The 18,728-nt window shown below is 38.0% G+C and overlaps 1 protein-coding gene across 1 annotated transcript in view; it reads left to right on the top strand.

Moving 5' to 3' along the window:
• The first annotated feature begins 17,441 nt into the window (after positions 1 to 17,441).
• Positions 17,442 to 18,728, top strand: part of LOC111408306 — a 2,769-nt gene continuing 1,482 nt past the window's right edge. Inside the window, exons 1-3 of the mRNA XM_023038080.1 lie at positions 17,442 to 17,736; positions 18,073 to 18,177; positions 18,374 to 18,501. Coding sequence (XP_022893848.1) covers positions 17,442 to 17,736; positions 18,073 to 18,177; positions 18,374 to 18,501 — 528 coding nt within the window. The remainder of the gene's footprint in view (positions 17,737 to 18,072; positions 18,178 to 18,373; positions 18,502 to 18,728) is intronic.

Here is an 18,728-nt window from a genome sequence, read left to right as displayed (position 1 = left end):
TTGTAAGTTATTTTTTGTGGGCTATATATACCCTTCGTTTTCTTGGAAATTATACAAAAATTATCTTATGCACTTTATGAAAATTTTAGTTTATAATAACTTTGTTGAGATAGCGGTCAAAGATAATGGCTCTATTTTGCTTAAAATTTGTTGAAGAAGCAGCTCCAGATAGGGCATAGTCTTGGAGTAAAACTTGAGTTTTTGGACAGCTCTTGTTATTGTGATTCGATCGTTATATTGCCAGAGATTGTCCAAATAAATCACAACAGTTAATAATGAACAATTTCAGTTTAAGACGTACTGTCATGAATCTCGATCAATTGATTAGTCTTTTTTACTTTTTGCATTTTAATTGTTATTCTAAAAGGTATCTGCAAATAATTTTTCTACAATTACAGCACCAGAGGTTGAGGCACCCATTGTTGAGCTACCAAGCAGGCCCAGCCAAGTTGAAGTTGATAAGTGTGTTTTTGAACACTTATTTAGGTCACAACATGACTTAATTGCGAATAAAATGATTGAATTGTGACTTAATTTCGTTACATTTGTGAATTGTAGGTAACACCGATGAACATGGTGAAATACATGAGAAAAGAAGTAAAAAATGACTAAAATGACACAAAGTGAAAGTTCAAGGACCAAGGTGCAATTACCCAAAAGTTGACCCGATGAACAAATCAAGAAATTGAGTTTGCCAAATACAAATTGATGACATTTTGGGATGATGGAATGTGAAGAATGAAGAAAAAATGCAAAGAAGTGGAAGATTCAAGTAGAGGGACCAATTTGTTGAAAATGAAAGTTGAATTCTACCATGCGGTCGCATGGTAGAACTCTCGTGCGGCCGCACGAATGGATGCGGGGAATTCAAGTGGAAATACGAAATAACCATGCGGCCGTAGGGATTAAAACCATGTGGTCGCATGGTACGTTTTCGGCACGATTTTTTTCTTTCCTTATACGATTGAAACACCTTTGGTAACCTAATTTCCCACGAGATATAAATATCAAAAACATTCCAGAGACGACCAGAACGTAATTGGAGGCCAAAAAACACTTCTTGGAGGATTTGAGCGCAAGAACAAGGATTGGCACGAAGAACTTCAAGATTTCATAATCAGGTGATGTCTTTTATTCAAAACATGGTGTATTTTGTTATTTTAACTATGCTGGACTAGATTTTTATTATGCTAGGAGATCGATGAACCATGTGATTTGAATTTTAAAATCCTCATTTTGCAATTTGAAGTTAAGACACAATTTTTATTGTTTTGAATGATTTATATGCAATTAATGTTTCTGCAATTAAGGGCTCGTAATTGTGTGAGTTTAAGTGATTTATTCTTGCATTCGAGAGAATTGGAATAGATTTGACATAATCTAAATCATCGTAGGGTCCGATAGTGGATAGAAATATATCGCTATGTCTTACGTGAATCTTTAAGTGTTCATAAAATCGTATGCATTTTTACATATGCTCTTGTCATAGAAATATAGACCGGTGATATGTAGAAATAGGTTTGATACATCTCGAGAGAGAGTATTGGATAGACTTAGGAACATTGATTCGTCACAATTGAGTGTGTTGTCATATTGTGAAACTAGGGTTTAAAGTGACAATTGCATGAGAATTCGTGATCCTAGCGTATTTAATCTCTATTGATTATAACAACGTGCGTTCTTGACTTTTAGTTTATTTCTAGAGTGTAAAAATATTGTTTTGAGTTTTAGTTTCAATTTACTCATTAAATTTGCGAAACTATGGTTTCTTCTTGAAATTAGAGTTTTTAATTAAGTCCATATCCACTTTGACAATCCAATTTCGGTTAAGGCTACGTTAGATAAAATTTGAACTAATCAATCTCCATGGGACGATATTTGGACTCATTGATCCACTTTATTACTTGTTAACGAACCGTACACTTGCGGTGGTTTAAAATCGAAAGAAATAATTTCGTGAACAAGTTTTTGGCGCCGTTGCCGGGGATTGAGTTTAGTTTAATTTTATTTCTCGAGGCACTAATTCGAACTCAATTTTTATTTTGCTAGTATAATTTTGTTTTTGTTTTTATTTTTATTTTAGGTTATTATCCTTTATTTGTGTTTTAGTTATTTAAATTGTTTGAATCTCAATGCTCGTACTGGTTTTAATTCTCAGATTTGCGGCATTGTATATCCACTGTTTGGGCAGCCCAATTTTCAATTGAAGACCAATGTAATACAGCTGTTTCAAAATGGACACCAATTCTATGGCAAAGCCGAGGAGAATCCACACACACACGTATCTCGATTTCTAGATATGTGAATCCATTTTTGTTCTTTCATTCCAGGTAAAGCCTCCTTGAAGTATCAACTAATGGAGGAGGAACGATATTAGACAACTCGTCCCTTTTCTTTATTTTAGAAATAGGAAGAAGTTTCGGATCCAATTTGGATATTAAAAGGATTACCATATATAACACAAAATTTCTCTGCCGATTCCTTCGAGTCGAGCCTCTCGGTCTGTCATTATACCTCGAGACAAATTCACATATTTTTTATGACTTATCGTACTTATCACAGGCATATGTATTTTACAAATTATCACAAACCCAAGTTATTAACTTGTATAAATTAAAATCATTTCTTCAATATCAAGGAATCCCTTTTTTTCTTAAGCCTGGAATGAGTCAATCATCCACTTTGGGATCTTATTGAACAAAAAGGGTGATATTGTTCCTCCATTGATCAAGAATTTAGATTTTCGGGAAGTATCATGATCATCCAATAAGAAGGGTTTCCATTTTTTCAAATGAACAATTTGAAGACCTATTGATTCTAACAACTGATTGCAGAGTTGATCATTCGGACCTTTCAATTCATAGATGTAGATCTCGGACATACATAGTGTTTTGATCTAAGATTTCAATTCTTTCGTGTTTCTGTTTCAGCAGTAACATATTGTTCCATGGAGCTAAGGTCCAAAATATGGAACGAGAATGCGTGTTTATTTGATCTTGATCCTTGTGAAGCGAAAGTGAGACTAGACTAGATCTGCACGGCCCTCCTAATAATATCAATAAATGACTTGTTTTTGGTAATAGATGTCCAATGGAATTGGAAATTAAGATATTTTGATTTTAAATAGTTCAAAACGCGTTGCAGAACGATCTATAAAATAATTGATACAGTTTGATTCCTCAACTTAATTAGTAGTACTTCTAAAGTCCACTTCTTCCCCACACTACGAGTGAAAGGGAAAATGTAAAGACTACCATTAAAGCAGCCCAAGCGAGACTTACTATATCCATGTGAGTTATGTCCCCTATCTCTAGGCTCTTCACCACCTGGGGCTGTAGTATGTTCCAAGGGTTGGGCTGTTCGCCCATTAAAGCAGTACGTGAGCTGGGTTCAGAACGTCGTGAGACAGTTCGGTCCATATCTGGTGTGGGTCTTAGAGCATTGAGAGGACCTTTCTCTAGTACGAGAGGACCGGGAAGGACGCACCTCTGGTGTACCAGTTATCGTGCCCACGGTAAACGCTGGGTTTGATGCAGTGCTAGTACATCTGAGAATTCTCCCAAGAGTTCACAATTGCCGCGAGCAAACATATTAATGACGAGGAAGGCCGAGAACAATTAGCCGATCTAGATTTACGAATTATTCTAGATAATTCGTTGGTAGAATGGAAAGAATTAGGGGAAGAAGGACCCACAGGAAATGAATGGGAAGATCAAAAGGTTGGAAGAAGAAAGGATTTTTTAGTTAGACGCATGGAATTGGCTAAGCATTTTATTCGAACAAATATAGAACCAGAATGGATGGTTTTGTGTCAACATTTCAGATACCAAGGGATTTCGGATGACGCTATTAGGTTAAGGCTTTTTCCACATACGTTAGGAGACAGAGCACTTGAATGGTTGGATTCACTCCCGGTTGCAAGTATCACTACATGGAATGAGCTGGCACACAAATTCTGTACAAAGTTTTTCTCCCCGGCCAAGATAGCAAAGCTGAGACATGACATATCAGTATTCAATCAAGGAGAAAATGAATCATTTGGCGAAGCATGGAACAGATTCAAAAAATGCTCCGGAAGTGCCCTCAGCATGGGTTCGATAAAAAGACCCAAATCCGATTCTTCTACACAGGATTACTTCCATACCATAAAAACATGGTGGATTCAGCATCAGATGGCCCAATATCCACACGAACAGTTGATGGGGTATTGGAATTATTTGAGCGTATGGCTACCACATCAGCCATGTGGTCTTCTGAGAGGGCTATCCCAAAGAAAACTCCAGGTGTCTACGACGTGGACGCTTATTCAGCAATATCTGCAAAAATTGACTCTCTGTATCACAAGGTGGAAAGCATATCACAAGCATCACAAACTAAGAAGAGCAATTGTGAGGAATGTGGAGCCGAGCACAAAACATCAGATTGCCCAATACTCATGCAAGGAATTGAGCAAGCAGACTACGCACAGTAGGGACAACGCCTGCAACACAATCAATATGGAGAGACTTTCAATCCCAGCTGGAAGAAGCATCCCAACTTCTCTTGGAGCAACCAGAATCAGAATAAGCCACAGGGGCAATTTCAACAACAAGAGAAGAGGCCTCAATTGGAAGATATGATAGGAAAATTCATGGAGAAAACCGAAGCTACACTTCAAAATCAAAATGCAGCCAACCAAAATTTGGAAACTCAGATGGGGCAGCTAGCCATCGCATTGACTGGCAGAATGCTAGGTAACTTACCAAGTAATACAGAAATCAATCCTAAAGAGCAAGCCAGGGCCATTACAACTCGAAGTGGAGTACAATTGCCTGAAATCCATGTCAAGAGATCGGGTGTGACTGGAGAGACATCTTCCCCCGCTGAAGAAGAGACTGTTGCAAAGGAATCAAGTACAAAGAAAATTCAGAAGAGTCACAGGATAAGGCCAAGGTCACAGTCAACCCCTACGAGCCTCCGATTTCCTTTCCACAGTGCTTGAAGAAGCAAAAAGTGGAGTAACAATACAAAAAATTTCTAGAAGTCTTTAAAAAGCTCCATATCATCATCCCACTAGCCGATGCACTATTTCAGATGCCTAGCTACTCGAAATTTTCTGAAGGATATCATATCAAATAAACGCAATCTGGAAGACCATGAGACAGTTATGCTTATGGAGGAATGTAGTGCCAGAATCCAGAATAAGCTCCCACCAAAACTAAAAGATCCAAGAAGTTTTACTGTTCCTTGCAAAATCGATGAAGTATATTTCGATAAAGCATTATGTGAACTCTGTGCAAGTATTAATTTAATGTCTCTGTCTATTTTCAGGAAACTCGGTTTGGGAGAAGCTAAAGTAACCACTATGACACTTCAGCTGGCTGACAGGTCACTGACACATCCCAGAGGAATAATTGAAGATATGCTTATCAAGGTTGAGAAGTTCATATTCCCAGCGAATTTTCTTATCTTGGACATGGAAGAAGACAAGGACGTCCCATTGATACTTGGCAGACCATTTCTGGCAACAGGGAGAACGTTAATTGATGTTCAAAGGGGGCAGTTGATCTCAAAATTGGAAGAGGAGCAGATATTGTTCAATGTTTTCAAGGCCATGAAACTGCCAACAGAATCAGATAATTGTTACCAAGTTGACATCATTGACAAGGCAGTACAAAAAACATTCTTACTTCACGGCCCATCTGATGCCTATGAAGCATGTATTGCACAATCCCAATCAGTCCCGTCAGAGTCTCTTGAAGTTGAAACATATGCAAGATTTTTGGAGACCAACCCGCCATACACTCGAAAGAGGCACTTCGAGGAACTGGGGACGGGAAATACAAAGTCACTGCCTTCCATTCAGCAGCCACCAGTTTTAGAACTCAAGCAACTACCGTCACATCTTAGATATGCATATTTGGGGGAGTCAGATACACTTCCAGTAATCATTTCGAATACAGTCAGTGAGGTGGAGGAAGAAAAATTGCTCATGGTACTCAGAGAGAACAAGACGGCGATTGGATGGACAATAGCAGACATTAAACGAATCAACCCTTCTCTGTGCATGCATAAAATTCTAATGGAGGAAAATTGCAAGCCAAGTATAGAGGGTCAGAGAAGATTAAATCTGAACATGAAGGAAGTGGTCAGGACAGAGATACTGAAATTACTGGATGCAGGAATTATCTACCCAATTTCAGATAGTGCATGGATTAGCCCAGTTCAAGTGGTACCGAAAAAGGAGGAATCACGGTGGTGAAAAATGAGAAGAATGAATTAATTCCTACCAGAACAGTTACGGGATGGAGAGTTTGCATCGACTATCATAAACTCAATGCAGCCACACGAAAGAATCATTTCTCCCTCCCATTCATTAATCAGATGTTAGAGAGACTGGCTGGACATTCACACTACTGTTTTCTTGATGGATACTCGGGCTATAATCAGATACCTATCATACCAGAAGATCAGGAGAAGACCACTTTCACCTGTCCCTATGGTACTTTTGCCTATCGTAGGATGCCTTTTGGTCTTTGCAATGCTCCAGCCACATTTCAGAGATGTATGATGGCGATATTCTACGATATGATTGAAAGGTTTATTAAAGTTTTCATGGACGACTTCTCAGTGTTTGGATCTTCATTCGATGAATGTCTAGAGCACCTGAATTTGGTCTTACAGAGATGCAAGGAGACTAGCCTGGTTTTAAATTGGGAGAAATGCCACTTTATAGTGCAAGAAGGCATTGTACTCTGGCATCGAATCTCAGCAAAAGGAAATGAGGTGGACAAGGTAAAAATTCAAGTTATTGAGAAGTTACCACCGCCTACATCAGTTAAAGGAGTTCGTAGTTTCTTGGGGCATGCGGGGTTCTACAGGAGATTTATAAAAGATTTCTCAAAGGTCACTAAATCGTTATGCAATCTGCTAATGAAAGATGTAACCTTTGAGTTTAATGAAGAATGCCTCACAGCATTCAACACTTTAAAGGTAAAGCTTACGACATCACCAGTAATTGTGGCACCAGACTAGGAACTCCCTTTTGAATTGATGTGTAATGCAAGTGATCACGCCGTGGGTGCAGTATTAGGACAGCGGAGGAACAAAATCTTTCACGTAATTTACTATGCAAGTAGGACTTTAAATAAAGCGCAAATCAATTATGCCACCACTGAAAAGGAGCTATTAGCTGTAGTATATGCATTCGACAAATTCAGGTCATACCTTGTCGGGTCTAAAGTCATCATCTACACAGATCATGCTGCATTGAAGTATCTACTCACAAAGAAGGATGCAAAGTCGAGGTTGATTCATTGGGTGCTATTGTTGCAAGAATTCGATATCGAGATACGAGACAAGAAGGGCAGTGAGAATGTAGTAGCAGATCACCTATCCCGATTAGAGCCTGGGGAGACAGAAGAATTAGTGGACAACAATGAATCTTCCCAGATGAGCAGATGTTGAGAGTAGATGAAGCACCTTGGTATGTAGATATCGTCAATTACTTGGCCAGTTCCATCCCACCATCGGACTACTCGAGTCACCAAAGGAAAAAGTTCTTCGCTGAATTGAAGTATTATTTTTGGGAGGACCCAATTCTCTATAGGTGAGGGGCTGATCAGATGGTAAGGAGATGTATACCCGAGGAAGAAGTACATGAGATTCTCGAGCACTGCCATTCATCTGCATACGCAGGGCACTTTGGGGCTTCAAAAACAGCTACAAAGATTCTACAATCAGGGTTCTACTGGGCTACACTATTTAGAGACACATTTGAGTTTGTCAAGAGGTGTGACCGATGTCAACACACTGGGAATATCTCAAGGAGGAATGAAATGCCACTAAATAACATTTTGGAAGTGGAGATATTTAATGTTTGGAGAATTGACTTCATGGGACCTTTTCCCCCTTCGTTCTCAAATCAGTATATCTTGGTAGCAGTGGATTACGTATCAAAATGGGTGAAAGCAGTTGCACTGCCAACAAATGACTCAAAGGCAGTAATTGGGTTCTTGAAGAAATACATTTTCACCCGATATAGTACACCGCGGGCTATAATCAGCGACGGGGACAAGCACTTCTACAATCGCCAGTTTGAGTAGTTGTTGAATAAATATGACGTTAAACACCGCGTTGCTACTCCATATCATCCACAAACCAGCAGGCAAGTTGAGGTATCTAATCCACAGCTGAAGAGAATACTTGAGGTCACTGTGAACTCATCTAGAAAGGATTGGTCTAAAAAGCTGGACGATGTATTATGGGCTTACAGAACAGCATTCAAGACCCCGATAGGCATGTCTCCATACCGCCTAGTCTTTGGGAAAGTGTGCCATCTGCCACTAGAAATGGAGCACCGAGCATACTGGGCTATGAAACAGTTAAATATGGACTTGAGCGCCGCCGGTGAAAAGCGCCTACTGCAACTTAATGAGTTAGACGAGTTTAGAATGAAAATTCAAAACTTTACAAGGAACGAACCAAGAAGTGGCACAACATGCATATTCAGAGGCGTGGAAGCTTATGAAAATTCAAAACTTTACAAGGAACGAACCAAGAAGTGGCACAACATGCATATTCAGAGGCGAGAGTTCGAAGTGGGACAGAAAGTGCTATTGTATAACTTGAGACTCAAGCTTTTCCCAGGAAAACTAAGATGAAGGTGGTCAGGTCCTTATACTGTCACGAAGGTCCTACCATATGGGGCTATACAAGTGAGCCATGAGACTCAGGGTACCTTCACTGTTAATGGGCAAAGACTGAAACACTACTGGGGAGGTGACTTCTCCAACCAAAAGTTCACCGTTCAACTTGAGACGCCAAAATGAAGCAGCTGCAGAGAAGTCGAGCTATCGACTATAACCTAGCGCTGGGTGGGAGGCAACCCACTGTATCATTTTTATTTAATTTATTAAGCTCTCTGCATTAGATTAGGAATTATTTTTTTTTCAATTTCATTTTGTACTTTTTATATGGTCATCGATCATCCATACGTGTTAAAAGAGTCCAAGCACTGTACACACGAGTTCGGGATGATTGGAGTAGTTTGGGTGATTGGGTGTGGAATTCACGCATTTTGAGGTAAATTTTGTTTTCTAAATTTCACATGTCAATGTATGATTTTGAATACAAAAATTTGGTTTTGGGTACTAAGTTTAAGACCCATATACGTCCCAGAATGTTTAGAAGTATGCTTTTGAATAATTGGGGACGTTGAGAGCCGGGTCAATTCATCAATTGAAAACCAAAATTTTAATCAAAAGTCGGGTTTTTGGGGATATCAAACGTGTTTTTATTTTATTTTATTCCTATTATTATTTTTTCCTTCCAAAAAAAAAAACTTTTTTACTGCAGTCGCATGGTGCAACCGCACACATAGGTGTCGAAACTCAAGTGGCTAATGCCACTTGAACCATGCAGTCGCATGGCAGAGACGGGTGTGATTTTAAAATCACATTCGGTTTCTTTTCTTCACAACATTTTTTTTTCTTCCTCTCTTCATGTTCTTCGACCCTAATCTCCTCACGATTCATTTACCAATTTCACACACACACTCTTCCCTTCCAATCATGTTTGCATCGCACGACATTCACCCCGTATACCACGCTATCCACTTTAAGGTAAAGTATTGCCTCTTCTCTCTCATTTCCCTTTTTTTTTCTTTTGGGAAATTCGTCTTTAAATTCGTTCTTTTTATGAATTGAAGGAGAATGGGCTAGTTCATATAGAAATAGATTTATTGTGATTGTGTTGTGTGATTTTTTTTTGGATGAATTGGATATTAATTTTATTAATTTAGGGCTACCTTCACATAATGCACACCAAGTGTTTGATAAAATGCCACAATAACCTTTTGTGTACAATTAGGTACTTTTTGCATATACGTTGATTCACCAACATGGCACAAGATATATTTTAATGGATTCCCAAATAATTTGAACAAGAAAACATCCACTTTCACATTGCACCACATAGGCACATGACTAGGTCACCGCACATAACGCATCCTCTGTCCCTTACTTTGCATCTTCATTTGACATACCAAACGACATCCAATTGAGTTGAAATTCGAGTATGTGCTACACTTCAATCAATACTTTGATATGCCCAAAGATTGTCCGGGAAAATTTTGATAATTCTTAATGATGTCAAGGGCCGAAAGTGTGCACTCGGTCATGGTTCCAAATTCTAAAATATTGCATTGTTACGCCGAGTTTTTCTCCATTTTTCATATTGGCAAAATACTTGAATTCAATTAAACATCATATCTTGACTAGTGCACACCATGTTACTACACATGCATCTAGGAAAGTTTGGGGGAATTGTGCAATGCATATTTTATTTTCTCATTTCTTGCCTATTCTTTTCACATCGAACTTAATGAGTATAATCTTACAAACTTTGCAGGATGCCCCCTAAAAGAACTTTGCACGGGAAAGAAAAAGCAAGCTCCTCCACCAGGACAGCCCGTACTCGAGAGCTCGCGGGAGAAGTTCAGTGATTCTTAACTGCAACTACCGCGGCACGATATGAAAACATTGTACGCCATTGGACTTTACATGCTGAAAGACCCGTTAAGCTTGATGACTTCTCGGGTTTTGAGTTGGTCAACTTAATTTAGCTCTGTGTGTGGCAAAAGTTAGTGGAGAGACTTTATCCACTCTATGAGACTTTATGCCGAGAGTTCTTCGCCAACTTCAATAGTGACATTGACATGCCAGGCTCCGAGCATTTCCATCAGACTTGGGTACAGGGGAAGTGGATAATGTTCTCTCCCGAGGTCATTCATGATTACTACCAGCTTACCATGGAGAATGTGGTCCCTCTCCCAATTGACTTTATCTGGAATGAGGTGGCTAAGGTTTTAATGGGGCGGGAGAATGCATGGCCCCTTGAAACTATCGAGTGGCATCAGATTGAGCTCACCCCTTCCATGGTTATTCTATGGCTCCTTATGTGCCACAATGTTGAGCTCATATCACACAGGACTACATTTCCAGATCAGACAGAAGGATTCATCTACCACTTGGCTCGAGGCAACAATATTGATCTCGCTACTCATATATACAATCAACTACACTCATTGGGAACTTGGAGAGATCACCGCTCCACTTTGATATTTTCGAGCCTAATTAGTGGTATATGTCGGGCTGCGGGTGTTGCCCTCCTACCTGAAGAATTACCTAAAAAACCCAGTCCCATGATCAAACGAATGACATTTGATGATCAGACAAGGGCTCGGGTTAAACATCGGGAACAACAAGAAATTGAGTGACGTAGACAGTAGGCAGAACAAGGCCAAATCCCTGCAGATCAGGAACACCAACGGGCTCCAGCACCACAAGCTGAAATGGATAATCAGTTGCTGAGACAGATCTTCTCCACCACCACGGGCATTAGCCGAGACCTCCACAGTTTCTTTCAAGATTTTGGCAACATGAGGACTGAATTGGGAAGTTTACAATGAGACAATCACCTTGTGTTGAACTACATCAGAGATGCTAGGGATCATGCTACAGTCATGCGATAGGAGGTTGATACCTTGAATGGCCGACTGAACATGTATATTGGTCGGGTGGACGGTATCCAAATGAGGGTCAATGAAACTTGGGAGACCATGAGAGCTATCCAGGCCGAGCAGACACAACAGTCTACCTTGATGCGGGAAATGAATGAGATAATGCGGCAGCTCCTTGGACGACACCCTCCTCCGCCGAATGATGGTACAGTAGGACCCAGTTTCCCACCACCTCATCCATTTTGATTCAAGGGAAGTACTATTTACCACATTTTGGATTTTTCTTTTTATGTTGTCCGTAAAATTCTGTCTTTAATCTTCTGTTAATTTTACATTGAGGTAGTAACAAAGTTTGGGGAGGTGACATAATTTTAACTGAGTATCTGTGTTATCTGTGTTCATCTGTATGTGTGCATGAAAAACAGATTTGCATTTTATTCAGTTTTGCTTTAATTCTTTTCATGCATGCTTGTGTGGGCTTGATAACCTTGCTAGCTACGATGTTATAATTGGACTAGTTTAAACTGCAAAATCTTTGGATCTGATACAACTAGGCTAGCTGACACTTGTTGATGCAAAACTTGACATTATCTGTGCACACTATTCATGCTTGACATATTAGATAAATGACTAGATTTTGAGCATAAAATAGGAAAAGAATGATAACCTTCTATTGAATTAAACCGTAAACTGCCTTAAGATAATTTGGTGATGGTTGAGCTATTGTAAGAGAGCATTGAGATGAGTGGAGGCTCGGTGCATGAATTTTATTGTGTGGATTGTCTAGACCAGTGAGGTGAAAATTAGGTGAAAATCTTAAATTAAGGGTTAGTTTTGGAAACTAAATGTCTAGAACAATAAGGGCATAAAATAAATTTGTGAGAACAATACACTTCTTTTCATGCTTTTATGACTCGAGCAAGTAAGCCTGTAAGGATATTTCAAAATCTGGTGCCCTAAAGTCAACTGGCTTGGGAGTCACCGGCCTGAAGCTCATTAAAAGGGTCATATAGAAAGCAAGAGGGAAAAAGGTTAATTGAAAGTCATCTGATCGAGCCTTTATAACTCGAGTGAATAAGCCTGCAAGGATTTAAAACCTGGTGCCCTAAAGCCAACTGGTTTGGGAGTCATCGGCCTAAAACTCGTTACATGGGTTATATACAAAGCAAATGAGAAGATGAAACTGAAAAAAAATGAGAAGCTTAATAATAAAATCAGAACAATTAGAGAAAAGAGAGATGATAACATGAAGAAAAGCCCTTGGACATTTGGTTAAAGAAACTATACCTTTGAGGCGAGGCAAGTAACCTAGTTTAATCTTGAGTGTCGAAGCGATCAAACTTAGGAGAGCCTTCACTTGTTGAAATGTAAACTTGTGATAGTGAGATTAATCCAAACTACGAAAGGGTGAAGACTATAGCTATGTGAATTCCTAGTTTCGAAACACAACCCTGGGATAATTGAGTGGAAAAAAAACATAAGTTTGGGGGGTTGTGTATCTCTCGAGCGAGTAAGGATAGAATTGACCACTCGGGGTCGGGACTCAAATCCATCATGAACCTAATATGTTGGCATGAACTCACACACACATGTTAAGTACGCATTTAACAGGCGAAGGTTGATGTCATTTTTGCACTGATATATCTTCATCAAATCAAACACTTAGTCCAATCCTAAGTCGTAGCAGGGTATTAAGCCATATTTGTTCAGAATTTAGTCACTATCTTGTTTGAGGACAAACAATAGTTCAAGTTTGGGGGTTTGATAAGTGTGTTTTTGCACACTTATTTAGGTTACAAACATGACTTAATTACGAATAAAATGATTGAATTGTGACTTAATTTCGTTACATTTGTGAATTGTAGGTAACACCGATGAACATGGTAAAATACATGAGAAAAGACACGAAAAAGGATTAAAATGACACAAAGTGAAAGTTCAAGGACCAAGGTGCAATTACCCAAAAGTTGACCCGATGAACAAATCAAGAAATTGAGTTTGCCAAATACAAATTGATGACATTTTGGGATGATGGAATGTGAAGAATGAAGAAAAGATGTAAAGAAGTGGAAGATTCAAGTAGAGGGGCCCATTTGTAGAAAATGAAAGTTGAATTCTACCATGCAGTCGCATGGTAGAACTCTCATGCGGCCGCACAAATGGATGTAGGGAATTCAAGTGGAAATACGAAATAACCATGCGGCCACACGGATTAAAACCATGCGGTCGCATGGTACGTTTCCGACGCAATTTTTTTCTTTCTTTATACGATTGAAACACCTTTGGTAACCTAATTTCCCACAGGATATAAATATCAAAAACATTCCAAAGATGACCAGAACGTAATTGGAGGCCAAAAAACACTTCTTGGAGAGGATTTGAGCGCAAGAACAAGGATTGGCACGAAGAACTTCAAGATTTCTTCAAGATTTCATAACCCAGTGATATCTTTTATTCAAAACATGATGTATTTTGTTATTTTAACTATGCTAGGCTAGATTTTTATTATGCTAGGAGATCGATGAACCATGTGATTTGAATTTTAATATCCTTGTTTTGCAATTTGATGTTAAGACACAATTTTTATTGTTTTGAATGATTTATATGCAATTAATGTTTTTCCGCAATTAAGGGCTCATAATTGTGTGAATTTAAGTGATTTATTCTTGCATTCGAGAGAATTGGAATAGATTTGACATAATATAAATCATCGTAGGCTCCGATAGTGGATAGAAATATACTGTTATTCCCTACGTGAATCTTTAAGTGTTCATAAAATCGCATGCATTTTTACATATGCTCTTGTCATGGAAATAGACCGGTGGTATGTAGAAATAGGTTTGATACATCTCGAGAGAGAGTATTGGATAGACTTAGGAATATTGATTCGTCACAATTGAGTGTGTTGTCATATTGTGAAACTAGGGTTTAAAGTGATAATTGCATGGGAATTCGTGTTCCTAGCGTATTTAATCTCTATTGATTATAACAACGTGCATTCTCGACTTTTAGTTTATTTCTAGAGTGTTAAAATATTGTTTTGAGTTTTAGTTTCAATTTACTCATTAAATTTGCGTAATTAGGGTTTCTTCTTGAAATTAGAGTTTTTAATTAGGTCCATATCCATTTTGACAATCCAATTTCGGTTAAGGCTATGTTAGATAAAATTTGAGCTAATCAATCTCTGTGGGACGACATTCGGAATCATTGAATCCACTTTATTACTTGTTAACGAACCGTACACTTGTGGTGGTTTAAAATCGAAAGAAATAATTTCGTGAACAAATTTTTTGCGCCGTTGTCGGGGATTGAGTTTAGTTTAATTTTATTTCTCGAGGCACTAATTCGAACTCAATTTTTATTTTGCTAGTATAATATTGTTTTTGTTTTTATTTTTATTTTAAGTTATTATCTTTTATTTGTGTTTTAGTTATTTAAATTGTTTGAATCTCAGTGCTCGTACTGGTTTTAATTCTCAGATTTGCATGTCACGATTGCCTGGAGGAGAATTGATTCCAGCTGATCCTGAAATTGAGCGCACCTTTCATCGACGACAAAGAGATCATCGCGAAGCACAAGTACAAATGGTTAACGAATTAAACAATCCTGTCATTCAAGCTAACGAAGGAGAGGCAATGGATGAAGGAAATGAAATTCTGGGGGACTTCTTGACTCCTCAAGTTATTCAAAGCTAATCCAGCATTGTATATCCACCGTTTGGGCAGCCCAATTTTCAATTGAAGACCAATGTAATACAGCTGTTTCAAAATGGACACCAATTCTATGGCAAAGTCGAGGAGAATCCATACACACACGTATCTCGATTTCTAGATATGTGTCAACATTTCTCGATTTCTAAATCACCTTTTTCACACCTTGAATGGCTTCTTCGAGGGAGCCTGTCCTCTAAATCAACATTTTCAATTAACTGCCAAATTAATACAGAATGGAAATGCAAGAAACTGAAAGTGAGCCTACAAGCTCTAACACATTCACACATGAACTCCTAATGCTCCACTAAGAGCTAACAACAAAAAGAAATTTAATAACTGCTCTATAGACCATGACTTGGACTAAGTTATATACAAATGAAAACAGAAATTAAATAAATACAGCCCTAACCAACTTCAGCAATAACCCACACAAACTGTCCCTGGCCCAACTTGTACATTTGACACATAGCATACAACAGTAATAAGATGGACATTGTTGCAATAGTCTTTGCAATACAAAGTTGATGTGCTAGTAAAAATTAAGATTTGATTATGTAAGTGGATTTATCTCTACTTTAGTTTTATATATGTTACATAGTATACGTTTATTTCTCGCCAAGTTTTGGAGCATCTTTTTTAACACATATCTAATGATAGTTCTCCCCAGACTTCATCAGGTGAAGAAAGGAAGCTTCGTATGTATAAAGCTACTATAAAAGGAGACTGGAAGGATGCAGAACATGTTCTAGAATCAGACAAAAATGCAGGTTGTCTTAAGCTAACAGAAAGAGGAGATAGGCCTCTTCACATAGCTGCTGTCACCAAGCAAACTGTGTTTGTCCGCAAGTTAGTCAAACGCTTGAACAAAGAAGACCTGGAATTGACGAATAAATATAATGATACAGCTTTTTGTTTTGCGGCTATATCAGGGGTTGTAGAAATTACCAAGCTCATGTACGAAAAAAATAATATTCTACCAACAATTCGAGACAAAAACAAGTTGAGCCCAATTGAAATGGTAGCTTTCTCAAGAAAAAAAAATGGTTAAACATCTTTACAAAATTACACCTCTTAACAGTGGCGGACGCAGGAATTTTTGGTTAGTGGGGCATACTCAAACTTCCAAAAAGTGAGGAAAAAATCAATAAAAATTCGTATCTTACTTTCATCCCCAGCATTCATTTCACCCTTTTCATTTTGAATATTCCTTTCATTAACATTTTGCATATCACAAGAAAATGCGGATTTACGCTTAAAGTACTTTTCCATAACTGCCACAACAATCAACCAAAATAAAACACTCAATTCAAGAGAAAAAATAATCCTTCTATCAATAATCACAAAATAAATTTCATAATTGCCTAAAGTTATAAGCATATCAATCTCACAATTGTCGAATAATGCTATCTTTATTTTTAATTTTTGATGAAATTTCCAGTTCCCAAACAAAATTCAAATAGCCAATCCCTATTCCCCAGCATTTACATACCTATTTTGCTAGTTCAACACATTCACAAATAATATATTCAAATTTGCTCCAAGAAATTCAATCCCTAACATTTACATACCTAGTTCAACAAATTCAGATAGATTCCTAAATCACAAAATAAATCTTCAGTTCAAATTTCACTTTCCCACACTGCCATAGCTAATTGTCATGATGGGAGTCCGAAGATTGGGAGATGTAATGTTTATGTAAGTTAAAATCTAAACACAAAATAAGAGTAAAGACCAGTAGACTCTGTAACTAATCTTGGGTCCTTAGGATTTGGTAAGGGTACAGCTATAGCAATGGACAGTGGACCGATGGCAGCAACTGTCAACGTCTGGACGAGAGTAGATGGCAGATGACTGAATTGACAGTAGCAGAACTCGTCAAATCCTCTGAAATGGCAGCAGCACCACTCGACTGAATCGGCAGCAACAAGCCCACAGTGGATGGTGGATGGATTGGTGGATGACTTTAAGTCTCCAATTGCTGGCAACACTCAAGTCAAGAGGATTATTAGGGAAGAGTTTAAGCAAGACGAACATTACAGAGGGACAGTTGGTTTTCCTCTTCATATTTCGACTACAATTTGGAATGGGATAGACTCCTCTAGTTCTAATGAATACGATTTTATTAACAAAAAAAAATAAATAAATCCAAACTTGGTGGGTTACGTGACACACCAGGACCCACTGTGGTTCTGTCCCTGCCTCTTAAAGATTTCGAGGCTGAGGAGCGCATGGACATTCTTGTTGTAACTATCAACAGGGAGATGTATGGTATGGAATCTCTGCTCATGACTATGGGCAAGATGACATTGAAAATTATGTTTGCAATAGTTTCAAAATTGCTTTTCTTATATGCAGATATCGTATTACAAATATTGGAAGCAGATAGATATCTAGTCATCAAAACTCCAAAACCGAAGAAAGGAAGTGCCCTACACGCTTTAGCTCGAAAACCTTTATCACACTATGGTACAATTCAAGAATGGCTATGTGAAAGACTTGCTAGAATCGTCCCTAGTGTTCCCTGTAAGAACATTCTATTTTGTTTTTAACTTTCAACTAACAAAAAATTAAAAAATCAAGCTTAATTTTCCTGAAAATTTCTAGTTGATAGTAGACATTTATGTATTTACACCTTTCAACTCATTTGTGTCCTTCCTAGTGTTTCTGTTTTGTTTTATTGTTTTCTGATGATTATTAAGTCATTATACTATCACAAAATTATCAGAATATAAATTGCTCTATTTTTAAAAGTAACTCCTTGAAAATGCTAGTTTCATGTTGAGCTTTATCTGTGAATGATCCACATATAGATTCATTTCACCTTTTTCTTAGATTTTCATTTTTTTTTTGGCACTGTAGTTAACATGAATTTTAGAAATAATTTAGCAAAGATTTGTAGGTTTCAAAAGGATATATGGTTCAATAATTTCAAAGAGAAGAAAAGCCAATCAGTTGGCAGAGAAGGTGTTCAAACAGATTCTGACTTTAGAAGGCTCAAAAATTTCAAACCTATTTGATCAAACTCCTATACTTACTGATGCTGGAAAAATTGGGAACGTTGAGCTTTTGACTCTGCTTATCCGCTCATATCCTGATCTTATATGGACAGTCGACAAAGATTTTTACTCCATATTTCATGTTGCTGTTATTTACTGATAAGAGGAAGTCTTTAATCTCATCTACTACACAGGAGCTATTAAAGATTTATTGATGGTCAGAAAAGATAAATTTGGAAACAACGTTTTGCAGTTGGCCGCGAAATTACCACCTTCAAGCAGACTCAATAGTGTATTTGGAGCAGTTCTTCAAATGTAGAGAGAGCTACAGTGGTTTAAGGTGAGAAATTTACTTGACTATCGAATCCCCTTTTCCCTTATCCCCTCAAATAAAACGGGAAGACTTCATAGCATGATGGTGAATTGTATCATTAATTTCTTGTTTATCTTGAATATGCGTGTGTGTGTGTGTGTATGTGTATGTGTGTGTGTGTGTGTGTGTGTGTGTGTATATATATA

Source organism: Olea europaea, chromosome 13 (genome assembly GCF_002742605.1).
Source record: "Olea europaea var. sylvestris chromosome 13, O_europaea_v1, whole genome shotgun sequence".
Classification (NCBI taxonomy): domain Eukaryota; kingdom Viridiplantae; phylum Streptophyta; class Magnoliopsida; order Lamiales; family Oleaceae; genus Olea; species Olea europaea.
This window is presented reverse-complemented; position numbering and strand designations above follow the sequence as displayed.